We start from the raw sequence: 22,495 nt of genomic DNA, 5'->3' as shown, positions 1-22,495 counted from the left end.
AGCCTCTCGAGTAGCTGGGACTACAGGCGCCCGCCACCTTGCCCAGCTAGTTTTTTGTATTTTTTTAGTAGAGACGGGGTTTCACCGTGTTAGCCAAGATGGTCTCGATCTCCTGACCTCGTGATCCGCCCGTCCCGGCCACCCAAAGTGCTGGGATTACAGGCTTGAGCCACCGCGCCCGGCTAAGCCTTTCTTAATGATGTCTTTCACCTAGCTTCCTTGAGTACTTCTGAATTCATGCTGAGTTTCTCCAAATAAGTGATTTTGTCTGGGCTTTTGCTAAGTTAGGTATGATGGAAATATGTTTTCTGATTGTGACACAGTGATTGCAAAACAAAGTAGATATCTTCCTTGACTTCTGTGCTCTATATCCTTCTGGGTACTCTGTCATCCTTTGTTTTTAATATTCGTAGACTTTTATTTTGAAAGAAATTCTGAAAGGATGCTACTGTTCTATCCCATCACATTTCGCAATATCACGTTATTGTTAATACTTTTTCTTTCTCCTTCCTGTGTTCAGCCAGTATAGCCATGGTAGTTTTGACATACTTTGTGAGTAATTTTGCATTTCTGCAGATGATTTGCATTATAATGGGAGAAGCTTGAGCTGTGTCATCCGGAGATCTCAGTCCTAACTAATCCTGGCTTTATCACTTTCCTGTTTTGTGCTCTTCACCTACAAATACAGAAGGCAACACATTTACTACACAATGGTCATAAGGGATAAGTGATACATGTGAAAACTATGGGGTTATTTTTAGCACATAATCGATATTTGGTAAGTATTGAAACAAAATCATTTAGAAAGTGTCCACTCTTATTTTCTCATTAACAAGCAACTTTATTTCATGGGATGCAAATCGTATGGCAATATTTTTTTTTATTATTATACTTTAAGTTCTAAGGTACATGTGCACAACATGCAGGTTTGTTACATATGTATGCATGTGCCGTGTTGGTGTGCTGCACCCATTAACTCGTCATTTACATTAGGTATATCTCCTAATGCTATCCCTTCCCCCTACCCCCACCCCACGACAGACTCTGGTGTGTGATGTTCTCCATCCTGTGTCCAAATGTTCTCATTGTTCAATTCCCACCTGTGAGCGAGAACATGCAGTGTTTGGTGATCTGTCCTTGCGGTAGTTTGCTCAGAATGATCGTTTCCAGCTTCATCCATGTCCCTACCAAGGACATGAACTCATCCTTTTCTATGACTGCATAGTATTCCATGGTATATATGTGCCACATTTTCTTAATCCAGTCTATCATTGATGGACATTTGGGTTGGTTCCAAGTCTTTGTTACTGTGAATAGTGCCACAATAAACATACGTGTGCATGTGTCTTTATAGCAGTATGATTTATAATCCTTCGGGTATATACCCAGTAATGGGATGGCTGGGTCAAATGGTATTTCTAGTTCTAGATCCTTGAGGAATCACCACACTGTCTTCTACAATGGTTGAACTAGTTTACAGTCCCACCAACGGTGTAAAAGTGTTCCTGTTTCTCCACATCCTCTCCAGCACCTGTTGTTTCCTGACTTTTTAATGATCACCATTTTAACTGGTGTGAGATGGTATCTCATTGTGGTTCTGATTTGCATTTCTCTGATGGCCAGTGATGATGAGCATTTTTTCATGTGTCTGTTGGCTGCATAAATGTCTTCTTTTGAGAAGTGTCTGTTCATATCCTTTGCCCACTTTTTGGTGGAGTTGTTTGATTTTTTTCTTGTAAATTTGTTTAAGTTCTTTGTAGAGTCTGGATATTAGCCCTTCGTCAGGTGGGTAGATTGTAAAAATTTTTTCCCATTCTGTAGGTTGATCTTGTGGCAATATTATGAAGTCTTTATACTTTATGATCTTTCATGGGTTTTCATGTTACTTGTAAATTCAGATAGCATTTATTGCGTGTCAAGTGGATGACTCTACACTGAGCCTATAAAGCTAAATAACAAATGGTTGCTACCCTGGGAGAGTTTATAAGCAACTAGGTGAGACAGGTTTAAACAGAGAAGCACAATTCAGCATGTTACTTGCTTGGTAAGAGTTGGTTTTAAAATTGGAGGGGAGCATAGTGCACAACAAATACAGTTTCATGGCTCAGGTTCCATAGAACTTTAATACTGCCTGACTGGTTTGTTTGGCTGAATATCTTTTCTTTCTCCCCCCGCCCCCAGCTTTATTGAGGTATAATTGATAAATGAAGTTGTATATATGTAAGGTGTACAATGTGATGGTTTGATATATGTGAAGAAAAGGGGAACCCTTGTGCACTGTTGATAGGGATGTAAATTGGGAGAACCATTAGAGAAAACAGCATGAAAGCTCCTCAGAAAAATCAAAGATAGAAGTACCATATGATACAGCAATCCCACTTCTGGATATTTAACTAAAGGAAACAAAATCAGTGTCTCAAATAGCTACTGCACTCCCCTGTTCCCTGCAACAGTATTCACAATAGAATAGCCAAGACATGGAATCAGCCTAACTATCCATTGATGGATGCATTTTTTAAAAAGTGGTACATAAATACACAATAGCATATTATTCAGCCATGGGAAACAAAGACACTCTACCATTTGGGACAGTATGGACAAACTTTGAATATCCTTCCTTGAAGCTTTTGCAAGAATTCTAATTGAGGTATTCTTATCTGAGAATGCAAGATTGTTTTACTTGCACTTTTGACCGTCTTGCTGTAAGAAATCGTAGAGACAATACTTTGCTGAATCTTTCTCCCACTGTTTTCTTTCCCTCATTCCCATTCTGATTTTTAAGGACAGGCAAAGACCTGTCTGTTGAGTAGCCCACTTGGTAAGTCAAGGGTTGGGAAACTATGGTGCATGGACCGAATCCGGACCACCTCCTTTTTCATATGGTCCACTCTCTAAGGATGGTCTTGACATGTTTTAATGATTGAAAAATTGTCAAAAAAACTGTAATGTGAAATAGGAGATTCAGATTTCACTTTCCCTAAATAAAGCTTTATTGGAAGACAGCCATACTCATCCATTGACTTACTGTTTATGGTTGCTTCTGAGCTACAACAGCAGTTGAATAGTTGTAACAAAGACCATAGGGTCCAGAAAGCCTAAAATATTTACTTATCTGGCCCTTTACACAAAAAGTGTACCAGCCTGTGTTATAAGTCATTCAAAATCTTCGCAGCACTGTGCATTCTTTTTAACATCAACATGCAGTGTTAGGTAATATGAGCATCCTGGTTGGGTGCCTCTGTTTGAAGGTACAAATGTTAAGTAAGAGGGGCAGCCTTAGAGTTAAAAACTCTGGAAACATTAAGTGGACTTTCTCAATCACAGTCTCTCCTATTTGATGCCTGCAATGTAATCTGAAGACGAGGGTTCCAGTTCCATTCTGTCATTAGCAAGCACATTTATATCAGTCTTCAATCAGACTGGGTTTGCTACCCTAGTACAATATGAAAATGCATAGTCAACTTGATAATATTTGTAAGTCACATATAATTATTATCGCCTTAGAATATGCCAGAAGTATGGAAATACATGTTAAGACCAGATCTAAACCATTTTGCCGAATAGTTAAAAGCCAACAAATAGACAAAGCTTGAACTTTAAGTTTGAGTGTGGAAATGGTTTTGCAGTGTCCTCACTTCAGTGTTAAAGGATAAAACATTTGACACCTCATCTCACTTTTATTTTTATTTATTTATTTTATTACCATTATTTTTTTGAGACAGAGTCTTCCTCTATCACCCAGGCTGCAGCGCAGTGGCATGATCTTCGCTCTCTGCAACCTCCACTTCCCAGGTTCAAGCAATTCTCCTGCCTCAGCCTCCCAAGTAGCTGGGATTACAGGCACCTGCCACCACGCCTGGCTAATTTTTATATTTTTAGTAGAGACGGGGTTTCACCACGTTGGCCAGGCTGGTCGCAAACTCCTGACCTCAAGTGATCCACTCACCTCAGCCTTCCAAAGTGCTGGGATTACAGGTGTGAGCCACTGCACCCAGCCCTCATCTCACATTCTCATTAGATGGATGACTTCACCAAACTCTGGGTTAGTGGCCTTCACAGGGGACCTTGAGTGAGTGGGCATTCACAAATAGCTTTCACAGTAACAAAGATCTGCATATAGGTTTCTAGTCTGAATTATTATGTGTCTGAACAATCCACCTTTCAAGAACATGTGGATTGTGGCTTCTTTCACCTGCAGAAGGAGCCTGCAAGGAGCCAGGTTCTAAATCTCAAACTGTTAAGCTTGCTCTTTCTCCCTTTGCTGTGGGCCTTTGGGGAAATGATAATAAACTGCTTCTCATCTTTAGAGGGAAAAAGTGTGTTTCTCTCAATATGTCATCTGCACCATCAAGGAGTTATTCAAATACACACCAGTCTCCGGGCCCAGAAAGTGGTGTAATCATTTCAAAATATACGGGAACTTTTATAAAGTCTATACCCTTTGACTTTGACCCTGTAATTTCACGTCTGGAAATTTAGCCTATAAAATTAAAACTAAGCATGAAAGAAAGGCTTAAATACAATAAGGTTTATTATTTTTTGTAACAAACATTTTTAATAATGAAAAGCCAGAAATGATCCACTGTAAATTCATGCGGGAATGCATAGTCAAGTAAACTGTCATATATCCACTTGATGAAATGTTATGTAGTGATTAAAAATTATATTTATTCAGAGAATGATGTGTACACTGTGCCAGGCATGAAAAAGTTGGATATACACTTGTTTGTTTTAAATGATAACAGTAATGTAAATAAGCTACGGATAGAGAACAGGAATACAGAAATACAGTAATTCATTAACAGTTATTAGGTATAGGGAGTTGGACTTTAAATGAGTTTTTCTGTATTTTCATAAATTTTTTTGTGAATATTTATATAAAAGAAACTATTTTAAATGAAAATTAAGATATCCAGTAGCCAGGGCGAGAATAACACCCTCTCTTAATCTAGACACTGTGCTGGCCAGTGGGGGTTCAGCTGTAAGTAAGACTCACAGCAAGTCTGTTCTCATAGTTTGTATTTGGACTGGGGAGGGGCAGGCCATAAACAATTCATTACTGAATGGGGTGTGCTCTTGAAGTGGGGGTGCAGAGTGCTGTGAACACATGGAGCAAGGATATTGAACACAGGAGGAATTTAGGGAAGATCTTCCAGAAGAAGTGACAGAAGCGGGGCTAGGAGATTAAGGACTCAACACATGAAGCCGGCAGGCATGAGCAAGTTTCAGACAGGTGAGATGGTGGAGGCACAGACTCCTCAAGGGCATGACATATTCCAGGACCTCGTAAGTTCAGGGTGGTGGGAGCAAGGGGGAGCCTGGAGAAGATGGGCCAGAATAACATGAGAGCCCGCCATGTAAACGACAGTAAGAAATTTGTATTTCATCCTCAGGGCAAGCAGAGACTGACATGAAAAGATTTAAATTTTTTTAAAAATTGTTTTCATCACACTAAAGAATCAGGTACAAGAAGGGACAAGAGTAGGTGCTGGGAGACGAACACGGGAGGGGAAGGGGCTTGCTTTAATCCAGGTAAACAATGATAATGGGCTCAGGAATGCAGAAAAGAGTCTTCCTTTTGTGTTAGGATTAATATTTAGATGGATGGCTTGGGGATTTCAAATACCGTCATAACCCAAAACAATAAAGAGTTTTTATTTTAAAATATTCTAATTACATAGCAAAAATTTTAGTTCTCATTTTTAAATCTTTTAATTGCCTAGCAAAGATTTTAGAAATCTTCAGGAGCAAATAAATCCTGGGTTAGCCTGGGATGAACATCATACTGTGAAAATGTCATGTACTATTTTAAAATCATGCAGAATTTAAAACGTTAACAGTTTTCCAGTGAAGGGATGATAGTGCTGGGAAAATGGACAAATACAGTCTTCAAAAAAACCCAGAATGAGGGGGGAAAAAAATAACATTTGGTTTGGTGACAGATCTCCTTCTGTCACCAAGAGCTCCAAAAGAAGCAGGGGTTCCAGTGTGGACCCCAGAGGCTGGCCCACAGCAAGCCAGCCCTCCAGGAATCCTTGATCAATGAATGAATGAATGAATGAATGAATCAATCAATCAATCAAAACAACTGGATTAAAGCAGATGTTTGAGGATTCTTCTTTGGTCTCCTTGGTTTCATTATTTTTGTTTCCTGGTGACAGCCCACCCCTTATGTCCTTTACACATATTTATAGTTTCCCTGATTACTAATGGTGAGAAGTGCAGGAGAAAGTGGCTCAGGAAGGGCTGCCTTTTATGTACTAGTCACTTAAAAATACTTTTCTTCAAATGTATTTAAAAATTAGGCAAATTGGAACCTTGCCCACTTTTCCTGAAAAACTAGCAAGCCAGAAAACTTTTTATTCAAATATTTATCGTAAATGCTATTTGGCTAAAATGTAGACTTTGTGGCTAAACATAACTTTGTAAATATGCATTTACAATGCTCGTTGTAAGCATTCCCAAGAGCCAAAACTAGAAAAGGCTCACAGTCCCAGAAAAGGAAAAGGAAATTACATTTTGGGGGACTGTTGTGTTTCAGGCACTATGCTGACCTCCTTTCACAAATAAATATATCAAGGACATATACTGAGTGATTTATCCAGAATCTAGTGGTTAATGGCAAATCCTAAACTTGAACTCAGGTCTGTCTGAATTCAAAGCACATGTTCTTGTGCTATCCCTTTTTACTTTTATGTCATAAAAGGAAATCAGTGAAAATGTTAAAGCCCTAGTTAGTAAGGTGCTACAAACAAAACTCCTTTGGAAACCGTTACTGTGGACTTAGAGGGGAAGAAAGAGAAATCAGAATTAGAAATTGACCTCTTTCTCTTCCTCTTGCCTTAGTCCCTTAATTTTTACAGCTTGTTTAATTGAGAAAAACAAGAAGTTGCCTTCCCTGCTTGTTTAGCGTTGGGATTGTTGTCTACGTCTTGTGCACCCCCATGTTGAGTTGTTTTCAAAGTTAACTAATTTCATGGATTTCATTGTTATAGATAGATCAGTGTATTGTTTCTCCTGTTTTAAAAGAGGTTTTTCCCTGAGTTCTCCTCCTTCTGAATGCTACCTATCTCTCACAGGATGTTGTTGGGACAGTATTCAGCCTCAGTGTCTTTAAGGCCTGGTACTCTGAGGCTCTTTACATTTGTCACAGTCAATGATGATGTTCCCATCTGCCAAGCACATGGAATCAGTGGCATTCAGCAAGTCTTTGTCCCAGAGACTATTTTGGAATTGTCCTGTAAATTATCTCTTTCCTCTCCTGTGCCTTCATCACACTCTGTCTCTACTGTGGCAGCTGGGGAAGTCTGCCTTGGAATCTAGTTAATGATGTCTGTCTTCCCTCTTCAACTCAACTGGGAGCCTCTGGAGGCCAGAACCAGGTCTCATTCATCTTGTGTGTACCCTCCCCATGCCTCCAACACGGGGAGCATAACACCTTACATAGACACGTAGCCCATGGCAGTTTTTTGACTTTAACCCTGCACCAGCTTGTCATTCCTGATCATTCTATGCATGCAACTGGAGAGGTTCAGAAAATCAATTCATGATGAAGGTAAATTTTGTGCTGCCATTGATCTGAGAACGCAAAATGGAAAATCATTAAAGACTTTTCTTAGTATAGATTTTTGTTTCCCTCCAATGATATTTTGAAGAAAGCTTGGATTTCCACATTATTCTGACTACATTTTACATGAATAAAAACCAGCCATAGTTAACACTTTAAAAGGGCTTTTAGGGGTTAGTCATCTAGGTTTTTCTCAGATAATCCCAGCCTTGATACACAGGCTGTGGTCAGCTTCAAAAACAGTAGTAACACTTGACAGTAATAATAATTATCTTCCATTTAAACTAGAGTTCAGGATCAGATGGCTGTCATCTGGCCTAGGCTGGGACACCCTGCAACACCCTGGTTGATGGGATCATGGCAAAGAAGCTTGTATTGTGTCTCATTGCTAGTGGTCAGCATGCTTGCAGAATTTCTTCACCTGCAGAAGTATTTGAAACTTGGGTTGTTATGAGAGTTACACCTTTGAATTCAACTAAAATAAAAAGTGTGTTTTGGATATTTACTCTATACTCTAGGCTTCATTTTACTTTTGGTCTCCTGCATACTACAGCTCATGTTTCTTCACAAGTTTGGTAATGAAGGTCCAGTGTGCAAAAGTTCCGGTGAAAATGATGGCATGCGGGAGCAAAGGGCAGCTCCATCTCCAAAAGAGTCAAAACAAAGTAAAAGAACTCTTAGGCCCTGGAGTTGTTTGGTCCTGGTTGCGAAACCACAGTCACAGTAAAATGATGTCGGAAAGATCTCTCCATCAGGAAGAACCCTATTTGGTCTGCGGCTTATTATTCCATCATTTGTTTGGGCCTTTTTCAGGTAAGCCGAAACTTTGAGCTGGTTGGACGGGTTAACTTGGATCAGCTGGAACAGATGAAGGAGAAAATGGAGAGCTCCAGCAGCGATGATGAGGACAAGGAAGAAGAAATGAACAGCAAGACTGAAGACAGAGGTTAGTCTCATCCTGCCCTCCCAATCCCAGATGGCATCTGTCATGTCCGTAGTGAGACAGAAGGGAGGCAGGAGATTGTTGTAGGAGTAACAGAAGGAATGATCCTTCTTAGTTAAGTAGCAGAACAGACTGACTTAGGAAACACATCAAGAGCTGTGTCTTTGTAAACTATTACTAGCTATAGAAACGCCAAGGAAAACAGACATTTTCTCCCTAATTATAGATATATGTTTGTTGAAAAAATAGATGGCAGTGATTTGTTTTTAATAAGGAAAACTGGTATCTGGGGAATCTTCAGAATAAGGACAAGCAGACAGCAAGATGGATGACACTGTAATGCTCTAGAGGAATGAGAATGAACTTCCAGTTGAATGCTTATTTAAAATTACTGCTGCTGGGGCACACACTGCTGGAACTGTAGGGGAGGGTGCAAAGAACTTGAGCCCCTACCCCCTGATGTCCCTCTGCATGACCCTTTTCTTAACCCCCTTTGTGCTCTGACTTGCTTTGTAAAGAGAGAGGACCACCTCTTTCATTCAACTATGTATTTACAGAATACACTGGGGAAGGTTTTGTGGGACTTTGGTACTATTTTTCTAACTTCCTGTGAGTCTATAATTATTTCAGAATGAAAAAGTTTTCAAAAGTATATTAGTTGTGGATATACATTTATGTGATTCAGAGTTGGTTTTCTATATTGTTCAGCATAGAATGTTGTGGAAAACCCCAGACTATACATACAAGAATATAGGTTGAGATATGTTACTTTAGTTATTGCAGATTTATCAAAAGCACGTGGATAACATAAACATCAGAAATCAACATTGCAGATACCGACCCAGAGATGAGAATAGTTGCCATTACTGAGCATCATTATGTGCTAGCCTCAGTGCTGGTGGTTTTTATATAACATTTTTCTTTAATCTCATGACTAGAGAGGACTGTGCATTTAGCCTGCTGAATTTGGTTTCCAGTTCTGCTACTTACTATCTAGATGGCTTCGGGTAAATTATTTTATCTCCTTGTACATTCATCATCTGTAAAATAATAACAGTCATAATAATGAGAATAGTATCACCTCCCTCCTAAGATTGTTGTAAAGATTTTTTTTTTAACTTTAAAACTTCAGATTTCGGACTTTTTAAATTTATTTTGAAATTATTTTTAATTGATAAAAATTGTATATATTTATGATGTATAACATGTTTCAAAATACATATACATTGTGGAAAATTATATCAAGCTAATTAACGTATGCATTACCTCACATGCTTGTCATTTTTATGGTGAGAACACTTAAAATCTACTCTCTTAGCAATTGTCAGGTATACAATATGTTGTTATTAACTGTAGTCACTGTGTTGTACAATAGATCTCTTGAGCTTATTCTTCTATCTGACTGAAATTTTGTATCCTTTGAACAGCATCTTCCCAAATCCCCAAGCCCCTGGTAACCACCATTCTACTATCTGCTTATATGAGTTTGACTTTTCTAGATTCGCCATATGAGTGAGATCATGCAGTATTTGTGTCTGCCTCTCTGTGCCTGGATCGTTTCACTTAACGTAATGTTCTACAAGTTTATCTCTGTTGTCACAGATGATAGGATTTCATATTTTTTAATGGTGAATAGTATTTCATGTGTGTATTACCACATTTTCTTTATCCATTCATTTTTTGATGGACGCCTAGCTTGATTACTTAGCTTGGTTATTATGAATAACCCTGCAGTGGACGTGAGAGTGCAGATATGTCTTCAATATCCTGCTTTCATTTCCTTTGGATATACCTAGAAGTGGGATTGCTAGATCAATGTAGTAGTTCTACTTTTAATTGGTTGAGGAACCTCCATGCTGTTTCCCTAATGGCTGCACTAATTTGCAGTCCCACCAAGGCTGAGGTGCACGGGAGTTCCCTTATCTCCACATTTTTCTCTCTAGCACGTTATCTTTACTCTTTTTGATAATAGCCTTGTAACAGGTGTGAAGTGATAGCTCATTGTGGTTTAATTTGCATTTCCCTGATGATTAGTGATGTTGAACATTTTTTCATATGCCTGGTGGCCATTTGTGTCTTCTTTTGAGAAATGTCTACTCAGATCCTTTGCCATTTTTTAATCAGGTTATTTTCTGTTGAGTTGCTTGATTTTCTAATATAGCATGGGTACTAATCTCTTATCAGATGTATGGTTTGCATATATTATCACTCATTCCATAGGTTGTCTATTACTATGTTTATTGTTTCCTTGGCTGTGCAGAAGCTGTTTAGTTTGATGTAATTCTGTTTATCTGTTTTTGCTTTTGTTGCCCATGCTTTTGAGGTCATATCCAAAAAATCATTGCCCAGACCAATGTCATGGAGCTTTTCCCCTTTGTTTTTGTCTAGTAGTTTTATAGTTTTAGGTCTTATATTCAAGTTTTTAATTCATTTGGAGGTGATTTTTGTATCTGGTGTGAGATAAGGGTCTAATTTCATTCTTCTGCATGTGGATATCCACCTGTTCCAATACCATTTATTGAAGAGATTGCCCTTTCCCCATTATGTGTTCTTGGCACCTTTGTTGAAAACTGATGGACCATGAATGTGTGGATTTATTTCTGGGCTCTCTATTCTGTTCTGTTGGTCTGTGTATCTGTTTTTATGCCAGTACCATGCTGTTTTGATTACTATAGTTTTGTAGTCAATTTTGAAGTCAGGTAAGGTGGTGCCTCCAACTTTGTTCTGTTTGCTTAAGATTGTTTTGGCTATCCAGGATGTGGTTCTATGGGTTGTTGTAAAGATCAAATGAGATAACACACAAGACCTTCGCCCAGTTCCTAGAATATAGCAGTTACCTAATAAATGATAAGCCTGCAACATAGGTGTTATTTTTGTGATTTCACAAATGGGAAAATTAGGACCCAGGAAATTTAAGAGCATGTTCAAAGTAAAAAACAAAACAAACAACAACAAAAAAACATAAACCCTGGAGATGAAATTCAATTCAAATTTACATCTTCTGGCTCCAAAGGCAAGCCCTCTTCTTACCCTGCACATCACTTTCCCAATGCCTCGAGTAGTGTAATCTTCATTGAAGGGGACCTGGCCGTGAAATCTGTGGATTCAGTGGCCTTTGGGACCTTGCTCTAAGGAGCCGTTTTGCAGAATTTCTTTGTGTTTTCTGCTTGTTCTGTCTGCAAACATTAAGGAAGCCTATTGGTGGGCTACTTCCCTCCAAGGTATTCCCTGTTCCTTTTCCTGACTTGCATTCACCCTCCTACCATGATGCCAGGGCTGAAGACTATGGGTTTGCAAAGGGGGGCTCCAGTTTGGCTCTTGAACCCCTGATCAAGACAGTCAGCAGGAAATGACAGCCAAGATATACTACCCTTTCAAAAACCCTGTGCCTACAGTTAACCTGAAAAAGACATGGACAAATAAAACATCCTTACCATATAGGTTGATTGTTCTCATAAAGTTATTACTTTTATCAGTAGGGGCTGTATTAATCCATTTCTTACAAGGAAAATGGTTGTGATCGGAAAAGCACAGTTTTTTTTTTTTGTTTTTTTTTTTTTTCCTTTTTCAAACCATTTCATGAGTATGTTCTTCACAATGATTTCTTAACATCTCTGCACTACTACCGGAGTTTTCTGGGAGAGGATACTTTTGACAGAAAGACTCCTTTTTCTTCATAATGCTCCATGGCCTTGCCTTTTCTCCTCTGAAAATAAATTATTTCTCATTGGATATTATTGTGGCTTTTTAATCTCTAAAGCTGAGCATGTGTGATTTCAAAGGTTATAAGCGTTATAAAGGCAAAATACCTTCTAGGCTTCTGCTCCCCTGTGACTCCTTATACAAAAAGAAAAGGAAAGAAAGAAAACTCGAATTTAGAAGATGGTGGTTGGGATGTGTGTGGGACACGAGGCAGACCTCCTCATTTTACCCTACTTGGCAGCCCCCTTCTCCTTGGCACTGTGGCATTACACTGGAGTGGGTTGGCTGGAAAGAACTTCAGGGTCTCCGCTTCTCACTGGAAAAAGTATAGTATCCACATTCATGAGCTTTACTACATGGGGAAAAAAAAAAAAAAGCCCTGAGGGTGGAGAAGCACGTATTTCTCTCAGAGGGTGGGGGATTTACATGAGTAACTTCCAGTCATGTTAATGGGAATTAGAAGCCTAAACCTTCCCTTCCCCCTCACGGATCCTTGAAAGAGCAGCCTCCTTTGTCCCAACTCCTTTGAATAGACCGAGAATCAACTTTCCACCATCTAGGTATATTCTTGGCAAGAAGAAGAAATGCACACAATAGCCTCGGGTGTTTCTGCCAGACGTCCCAGCTTCTAGGAGCAGAGGGCAGGAGGTGGCTTGCGTGCAGCTCTCGGGCTGGTGGAGAGCTCTTGGAAGAGTGGCCAGTGCCCAGTGGCCTCCTCCTTTGAGGATGGAACTTACTATGTGCCATTGGAAAGGACAGATGACTGGTTTCCTGCTTACAGATTAAGGGTAAAGGAGCAAGTGTACCAGGAACATTATTCCTCTTATTGGCAATTTAGACTTTTATCAGACACCCTCAGTTTAGGGGATTCACAGCGTCGCAGCCACCCCACTCCCTACCTCCTTTCTAAACGCAAGCGCTGAACTGAATATGGACATGCTGCAGGTCCTGCCTAGGAAGCTCAGGGATGATTTGAAAGAGAAGAATCCAGGCATGAAGAAATCAAAATTAACCCCAGCAGAATCCTCCCCACCCCCCTCTCATTATGCAGTTGGGGAGGAGTCAGGAAGGCATTCTGTTGATTTCTTGCCCAAGATAATCCCTGCTAAGGAATTAATGCGCAGAGCAGATGGTGCTGTCTCATTTCCAATGAAAAGAATCAAGGAAGATAGTCTGTGCAATTATTTTTAATGGCTTGTGTGGTGATCTTCTTAATTTGTGAGAAAATGTTTCATCTTTTGTTAAAACTGGCCCCAGTCACATAGCTGTTTGTGCTGAAGATTAAGGCATCACAGAGCCCCCCATCCTGTTAACATCGTCCTGAGAATCTGATTAGATGGGGCATTTCAACCAGGAGGCATCTTCCTGTAATGTCTTGTATGTGTGGACCAGAGTGATCAGAGTGTAAAGATGATCAACACTTCCCTATGCGATACCCTCACTTTGCAACACGGCTGCAGAGCTGGCAAGGTCCTGCCGTTTATTACCTACATGAAGACTTGGCCCTCTGGTATAATGAAACACATATGGGCTAGGAACTCAGGCTAACACAATGGCCATGTAAGCTCTTATCTTTGAGTTTGCCAGAAGACATGGCCTGAAAACAGTTAAACAGCCAATCCACATTTATCAGACTTCTACCATGTGCCTAGTACCATGGAGGAAACAAAACAACTAAGTCAATATTTGATGTTTACAACAGACCATCCAGAAATGTCTGCGTATCCCCGTATTCATGAATACCACCAATTGAGGGGTAGGTGCCGGGCAGCTAGCCAGGATCTCTCAATAGCTGGGCACATGTGTTCACATACTGGTTCCCACTCATCCAGATTCATGTTCATGGTAGAGTCTTCGCTTGCAGATCTCATTCAGTGCACATAACCGCCCTGTAAGGTATTGATTATAATGGATGGATGACCACAAGTCATGAGCCTTCAGCCTTACTTGGAACAAGTAGAAACCCTGAGGTCCACAACACATAACCTGGTCCAGGGCTTTCAGTAGCCTATGTTCTTTTCAGTGAACAAAGATAAACCTGTGTCAAAAAGGAAATGAATAGATGCTAACCTATGAGGCACTGATATAAATCATCACACAAAGGAGAGAATAAATTGGAAAAAATAATGCTCAGATTCCTTTGGAATGGGCAAGGGGCTCTTCAGTCAAGAAAGACCCAGATTATGTGATAGAAGCATTGGAGAGGTGAGGAGAAATGAGGTGTTGGGGCCCAAGAACCAGAAACAGTTCTTGAATGCTATTCAAGAAATGTCCTAAGGGGGAAACCTAAGAAAAAGTAAGGAATCTGGAAATTGCTTTCACCACATGGCTTTATCAGTGAAGGTAGGAGAGAGGGTATCCTAGTGAATGCTGACTTACCTATTCTGCTGATTCCCACAGCACACAGGTAACACTTCTGCTTTCTCTTTGCAGAGCTAATGAGATTTTCTGACCACGGGGCTGCTATTAACACTGAGAAGCGTTTTCCATGTGAATTTTGTGGACGGGCGTTTTCACAGGGCTCTGAGTGGGAAAGACATGTGCTGAGACACGGCATGTAAGTCGGGCCATCTCAAGGATGCCTTTGTCCAAAGCAAGAGGTAGGGAGGGAGGGAGGGGCTCTCGTTTTGGTTCCCCTGACAGTATGTACACCCCTCTGTGTCACATTTCTGGGCCATGGGAGGAGAGGCAATAGTGAGGAACCAAGTTTCTCCTTTTCTGTTGTTTTTTAAAATGGTCACCCAGCCGCAAGTCAAATAAGGAAAAAAATCATCTTTGTGAACGACCAGTCCCACTCAAGCCCATGTGCAGAAGTATAGTGTTTTCTCCAGCCAATGTCCCTTTAGTTTTCATTAGCATGACATTCTATAATAGAACGTGAATCGAGGTCAAAAGATATGGCTTCTGTTCCTGCCTCTGTGACTGACCATTCCCTGAGTGGCCCTGAACATTCCCATGTACTGCCTTGGGGACAGAGCCAGCTTCTGCCTGCCTCCCAGGTAGGTGAGAGCATACTTGTAAAATACTTACGAGATCCCTGAACATAAAATCAGCCCCTCAACAAGGCACCATTAGTCCACCAGACACAGAGAGAACCGAGGATGTGGTCTTTTCAGGAGGAAACATGGCTTGTGTGGTGATATGAAGCCTGAAGCTTGATCCCTGAAGCCTCAAGGGTCTAGACCTCAGAGAATATAACCACGCTTCCCAAGACATGGGTTCCATCTTTTAAGTTTTTGCTTTTAGTTTGTTTTCATGATTTGTTTCAGGACCTGACAAATAAATCTTTAGTACCTGAGTTACTCTTTTAGACTTAATAAGTACAACCAAATCTCCAAGCTTCTGGGTTCAGCTGATGACTTTGAGCGTAAGACAATTCCTGCTATTACCACTGATGATCCAGTAGAGGAAGTAACATAAAAATGATTATGCTTATCTAGAAACAAAACATGGTGTAATCAATGTATAGTATAATAATGGATACTTCTGTCAGTTTAAATCTTTAAGATACAGAAATATATGACTTAAGCAAAACATAGCAGGGATGAATCACTTGGCATTTTGTCATACACCCATGGCATTTGTTCAAAGGAAACCCCAAGGCTTTTATAGGATCAGGAAAATAAAGACACTTGAGGGTTTTTATTATTTATTTGTTTAATAAGAAAAATATATATACTATACTCATCTGTCTCTTCGATAAATGTTTTTTCAGGGCATTGAATGACACCAAGCAGGTGAACAGAGAAGAAATCCACCCAAAAGAGATCATGGAGAACAGTGTTAAAATGCCCTCCATAGAGGAAAAGGAAGATGACGAGGCCATTGGGATAGACTTTTCCCTAAAGAATGAAACAGTAGCCATCTGTGTAGTAACTGCCGACAAATCTCTCCTGGAGAATGCAGAGACCAAAAAAGAATAAGCGTTTGGTGAAGTCCTTAATCAAACCTTACTTGAACAGTGATGAAAAAGTGGGAGGGCTGGCTTGGGCTGAGAAGGGAGGGACAGAAAAGAGAAGACAGAACAAAGCTGCTTTTTAGGACTGAACAATCTATTTTCAAAGCACTGGTACCTGTGTGAGTGAGTATGTAAATTAAAGTTATTTAAATGGTTGGAATATGTGGCTCCTTTTCCATCACTACATCTTTTCTTCCGGATCTTCATCATGGAAGTTTCATTTGTTGCGGAATATGGAAGCACCTCCCAAGGGTACGGTGCACCCTGTGGTGGTCTTGGACAGTATATGGAAACAGAAGCTCCGTGACAGTAGAAGACTTCTCATTGGGGAGCAACTTTTTGACGCACAACTTTTGGTGCGTTTTTCTAGTTTTAATACCTTAAGCTTTTTCAAGACCTAACTGCAGCCGCTTTGGGAAAAAAACAAAAAACAGAAAACAAAAAAAAAAAAAACTGCTTTGCATAAAACAGTCACCTGTTTCCTAGTACCTCAATCTTAACCAAGGGAACTCTCTGCATTTGTCAGTACTACCTGTCGTCGTTGTGGTTAAATGTAGAGAGAACTGCTGGGCAAGATGGTGAATGGAGAAAAAAAAAGAGTTTTAAAGAAAGGAACACAAATTGTGCTTAAAATCCCCATGTGGGTTTTATTTCTTAAAATACTGTGATTTTTTTAATTATTTTAGTAAAAAACAAAACAAAAAAAAGAAACAGACTTTAATTATTAGATAACTGTTTGTGAATTGTCATCCTTTATTCCAGGTAAGCTGTTTATTAGTGTTCAACTATAATTTAGAATTTGGTAGATTCATGTGAGCTAATTTTAAGGTGATTGTGGAGTTTTGTTTGCCACATGTTTATTTTCTATCAATTTGAGTGTTACAAACACAGCACAATTCAGTTTTTCATATGAATTGTTTTTCGTGTGTGTGTTGTTATTGTTGTTTTAATTTCGGGGCAAGGGAGATCTAGTTTTTTGTGAATAGGAATGTTTTTATTTTAAACATGGAAATAACAAAGAAGTTAACTTTCTTTTTTTTTTTTTTTTTTTTTTTAATTTAACTAAAGAACCAAACTTTCGGCACAGCTATGCAGCTTGTGGGCCAGACGAGGAGGTCCTCCTCACCCTTTTGTTGCCTGTCAAATTCACGCATTATCCGTCTCACACAAATAATTTCTGTTAGGATTGGATGGCTTTTGTGTGTGATTTTAAAATCTGTGTTTTGTTTCTGCTGGCATTGTGTTTTGCAGGGGGTTTTCATTTATTTAGGGGACGAGGGGATGTACTAGAATCCCATCCCTTTGGTGAGAGTGGACAAGAAATAACATATATCCTACAAGGAGCCTGGAGAACTACTTTCTTTTTTTTTTTTTTTTTTTAAATCTAGCTGCCAGCTGCTCTGTCCCCCATATCAGCTTTTTCAGGAGGGAGCAGCTTAGACGAAATCTAAGCTTACATTTATAATATGTTCTGATTGTGAACAAAGGGTTTCATTCCAAAAAATAGAAAAGAACTTTTCTTGAAGCCTAGGTTTTAGAAGCCCGTGTGTGCGTGTGCTTGGATGTGCGTGTGTGTGTGTGTATGAGTGTGTGTGTGCATGTGTGAGTCCTTTGGTTTTCATGTTTTGTTTTTTTTTTTACTTGGAAGGGTTGTGGGAGGGTGGGAGGGAAGAAAGGGAAGGGGAATTGCTGAGATGACAGTGTCCCACACAGCTTCAAATAAAATCCATGGAAAGATGTTGCATTTGTGGAATAAGTGCTTACTTGAAAAGCATGTTCTTCTTTTATTTTCTTACTGTTAAGAATTTTTATTTGTAGGATGTTTGTTTTAATTTAATTTTTTAAGGGATGGGGGCCATCATGTGGAAACCAGAAAATGGGGAAAGTGTGAACTATCCAGACAAAGATTCATTTTGTGTCTATATTTGTTTTTAATTGGCCTCATTTCAAATGTATTAAACAGTTCCATACCTGGATTGGGTGTTTGTAATGGTTACCAAAAAACAAACAAAAAAAGAAAGAAAAAGGAAAAAAAAAAGAAAATAATTGTGACATGCTTTTATCACTACTTTATTTTTCAAATAACATGTAAATATTGTAATCCATTGGATTTTGTTTTGCTAACCTGTTAATAAAAATATGGGACCATTATCCTTTTAACAAGGCTAGAATGTCATTTTTTTTCTTTTTCAAACATATACCTGATATTTTGTGGCCGCACATTTTGGATGCATTATTATAATTCTGTTGACTGTAATGACATAGAATTTACAACATTTTTTGTTGTTGTTTAATTTATACAGAGGACATTTTTTTCAGAGCTTGAGAGAAGAAAATAAATAGCAAAATGATAACCTATTGACTCTAGTAACCAGTGTTTCCCAAAACTTCATAAAAGATAGGGAGACCCTGAGTCCTTGAAGCCAAGGGTTTAAAAACAAAAACAAAAAAAAAAAAAGAAACCACAAGTAGGTTATTCAAGTTGTTTGCAACATACATTTTGTAATGAAATGTGAGAAATTAATAAAGAATTTTTTTCACATGTGTCTATGTGCATCTGTTGTAAATCATTTACAGATATGACTACAGATAGGAAATCTAGAAATATTACAGCACTATCTTTCAATGCTTGTACACGAGATATTTTAAGTCATTAAATCTACCCAGATATGGAAAGCCAAGGTAAAGCTGAGGTGAGGTTGAGGTTCAGCTGAGATTTTCAAATGTTAGTATTTCTGCATCAGGTATTCATCACTAACTGAGGGAGTTTTAGGGAAGGAATATTTTCCATCAAAAATGTGAATCAAAGTGATGTGTGAACTTCAGAAGGAGGAAGTGCCAGTGATTAAACAGCATCTGAGGACCCTGAATCCACAAGCATAGTCACTTTAAGCTAACTGCAAGTCACACCCACTGCACAGGATCCATTTCAGTATTGCCCCACTTGCTTATGAAAGCCTGTGCCACAAACTACCTTACTGCACATCCTGCAGTCATAATTGTCACCATTAGCTTATTCTTTGAGCTACCCTGTTATAAATCAATGGAAAAATTAATAGTCCTGAAGCCTAGAAGAAAAGTAAATTGAAATCAACAACATAATTATTAACTCAGAGCTGAGTTACACTGTCTGCCTCTACCAGGGTTAGAAGTATGGCTCCTGGATCATTTGTTCAGTGTTCATTCTAAAAACTTGGTTCTCACCCTTCCTCCTCCCCATCCCTATCAATAAGATCGCGTTCTGAGTAACGTTTTATATTCAAATACTCAACAGATACTCAACCTTTTCTAAGGACTGCAGGTTGAGAAGTTTCTCCTGTATGTTTTCAGAAAGGAGAGAAAGTGACTTAATGGACTTCACTGCAGTAAACATGGTCTCCATGAAATATTTTATGAACAATGCTTTTACTGAGTTCATGTCTAATCCATATTCTCACTTTGTTTATGTAAAATAAATGGAATTTATTGCTATATAAGTCATGGTAGGGGCTGCAACGGGGCAAATCCTGAAATCTCTGGCTTAGTACCATAGAGATTTGATTCTTACACATATTCCCTGTGAATGTCTGTGAGGTGTCCTAGACCTGTTGACTCGGGGGGGTTTGGATTGCTCTATCTGGTGATGCTGTCATCTCAACACGTGAATCTCAAGGTCAATGCTGAGAGCTTGGAAGTGTTTCACCCACTCAAATGCCTGATCCAGGAAGTAGCACACATCACTTTCAGTCTCTTTTTATGGGCTGGATCTAGTCACATTGTTCCACCTGTCCACAAAGGGACTGGGAAGTGTATGAGCTTCCAGTGTGCTTAGGAAGAGCACGTGACCAAGCAGCCTCCACCATAGTCAGGAACTGGTAGAGAAAGAAACTCTGTTCCTTGGAAGGTACAGGATGCTGATCCCACCGCATTGCCCAAGCACTTAACCAAGATTTCGGAGCAAATATTTGGTGCTAGCTATATCAAGAAACAGGACAGACGTGAGATGTGTCTTCTGACAGCTCATGAATAGTGAGCATAGATATGCAACATTTGGAGATGTGACTTCCACTGGAGATGTTTGGGGCTTGCTGGACCCGTTAGCTTCCTGGTGTGAGGCTTTGACTGCACCTCTGCATTGATCGTGGCAACCCTTGGGAAACATGGTCTTGATGGTAAATGTGTTTTTTTCTGTCCATCCAAAAGAACATACTTGACTTAGGGAGGCATAAAAGAAATTTGTTACTCACATACATTCGTCAAGTCTTTTAGTCCTAAGTTTAACAAAACTTCCTGTATGTTCTTTCCTTACAACTATACTTATTGATTCACTATTTGCCACCATTATGGCATAGCTCTCAGAGGAATAAGCTTAGCAAAACAAAAGTATCTCTCACTCCTTTCACTTGTACACTTGTGTGTACACTCCACTCATGCAAACAGGTGGAGCTTTAAGGATTGGAGAAGTCTTTACCTTCAGAATTTAAAACTTTATGTTTACAATTATTAATGTGACCATATTAGAGGAGACATCAAAATAAAGTCACTTTCCTACTTCCCACATCCATATCCAGGAATGTTTTCTACTAGTTTCATTCCTGAGCACTTTTTACATGGCTCTAATCAATTTTAAAACGTCCTTTTTTTCACTTAATAGTATATTTTCCATGTTGCTATAGAGTCTTCACAACTAAAAATGTTCAGAACTACATAACATTGAATGGAAACACATAACTATAATATATAACTCATGAGTGACTGAACATTTAGATTTTTAGATTTTGCAATATTATAAATAATAATGTAGACAACATCTTGCCCATGGCATCCCCAGCCACACTTTTGGATAATTTCATTAAAATAAATTCTCAAAGGTACAATTAGCATTCAAAAGGGTATTATTAATTTGTACCAACACCAGCCATGAATGGAAGTAATGACTTAATCATGCCCTTGAATATACAAACGAGAGGGAGATACCATGATCATGAATGTACGTTCTAAAGTCAGCCCACCTGGATTCAAATCCCAGGTGACCCACTTGATTGTGTGATTTCAGGCAAGCTACTTAAACCCCGTTGTCTTAGTTTCCTTATTTGTAAAATGAAGATAACAATATTCAACCATTCATTTTGCATGCTTTTATTGCAATATAAAAATTTCTAGATATTTTATCATAGCCCAGATATTCACAATTGAGAGGCTGGATTTTCATATTTGAGTTATCTCTAAAATGATGTTAAGACTCAACAAAATGTGCTTAATTAGAAGGAGAAGAATTCTTAGTCAATTTTGTATGGCCCAAGACCCACTGAAAACTATGATGCCAACACTGATGGCAAGCACCAATGATAAATTGTTTATGTTGACTTCATTTGGGGCTTGCAGAGACAATTCACAAAACAATATAAGGTTATTCAGAAACAAGGAGAAGGGAGGAACTGGCTGCCTGAGGGATGGGGAGTGGTTAACACTGGAAAAGCTAGACCATTGAACAGAGTCTTAAATGACTAGTCTGGAGTGTATGCCAGGAAGAAAAAGTGATGGAGAGAGGACATTCCAGGTGGAAAAGGGGGCATTTATGCAATCATAGAGGTGAAAAGTGCTGAGCCTGGTGTTCTGGGAGTGGCAGGTGGTATTGGATGACCCGAAGAGGAATGCCAAGAGAGGAAGATAAGCCAAAGCTAGAAAGGTTGATCAGAGAATTCATGAGGGTGTCCAATATCATGCCAAAGAGTTTCCATAAAGAAGTGGAGATGCCTGTAAGAGTTGTGAACTCAATAAAGAATTTTAAGCAAGGGATTGACACAATCAGATTTAAGTTTAACAAAGACTATATTCAACTAACAAAGGCAATTGTGGTTGGTTAATTGCCTGCCCAATAGCTATCACTCCCATTTTTCTTACTTAGTTGAAGCCTAATTTTAATTGGAATGGTAATGTACCCAGTTTTAAAAAATATATTTCTCAGCTTCCCTTGCAGCTAGGAACACCATATGTCACATTTCTGGCCAATGAAATGTAAGCTGAAACTTTCTGGGAAACTTTTGTTTTCCAATTATAGTTATCACCTTTTTCTCCACATTGCATTCTTCTCCCCTTCTACATCCCCTTCTACCTCCTCTCCTCCTTTTTATTCTTTCTGGAACATGGAGCAGCCATGTTACAACCATGAGACCACAGGAGTGTGAAAGTGTGATGCTTTCTAAAGTATGACCTACTGGTGCTCCAGAAAGTTGAAGGAGGCTGGGTTCCTAAATGCATTGTGCTTACGCTGTAGAAGCCTAGTTGGACTCATCCTGAATTTCTTCTGAGATGGAATTGGGAGGGGGAAAGACATTTGTTTAAA

General features: G+C 39.2%; 1 protein-coding gene across 2 annotated transcripts in view; it reads left to right on the top strand.

The window, feature by feature from the left end:
• The window catches only part of ZNF462 (zinc finger protein 462), a 151,105-nt gene extending 134,482 nt beyond the window's left edge, over positions 1 to 16,623 (top strand). The window contains exons 11-13 of one of the 2 annotated variants that reach the window (XM_023202278.2): positions 8,381 to 8,513; positions 14,646 to 14,769; positions 15,928 to 16,623. In XM_023202278.2, coding sequence (XP_023058046.1) covers positions 8,381 to 8,513; positions 14,646 to 14,769; positions 15,928 to 16,135 — 465 coding nt within the window. In that variant the 3' untranslated portion in view covers positions 16,136 to 16,623. The remainder of the gene's footprint in view (positions 1 to 8,380; positions 8,514 to 14,645; positions 14,770 to 15,927) is intronic. The other variant, XM_023202283.2, reaches the window with a different exon arrangement.
• The last annotated feature ends 5,872 nt before the right edge of the window (positions 16,624 to 22,495 follow it).

The sequence above is a fragment of the Piliocolobus tephrosceles genome, chromosome 14, assembly GCF_002776525.5.
Source record: "Piliocolobus tephrosceles isolate RC106 chromosome 14, ASM277652v3, whole genome shotgun sequence".
In the NCBI taxonomy this organism is placed as follows: domain Eukaryota; kingdom Metazoa; phylum Chordata; class Mammalia; order Primates; family Cercopithecidae; genus Piliocolobus; species Piliocolobus tephrosceles.
This window is presented reverse-complemented; position numbering and strand designations above follow the sequence as displayed.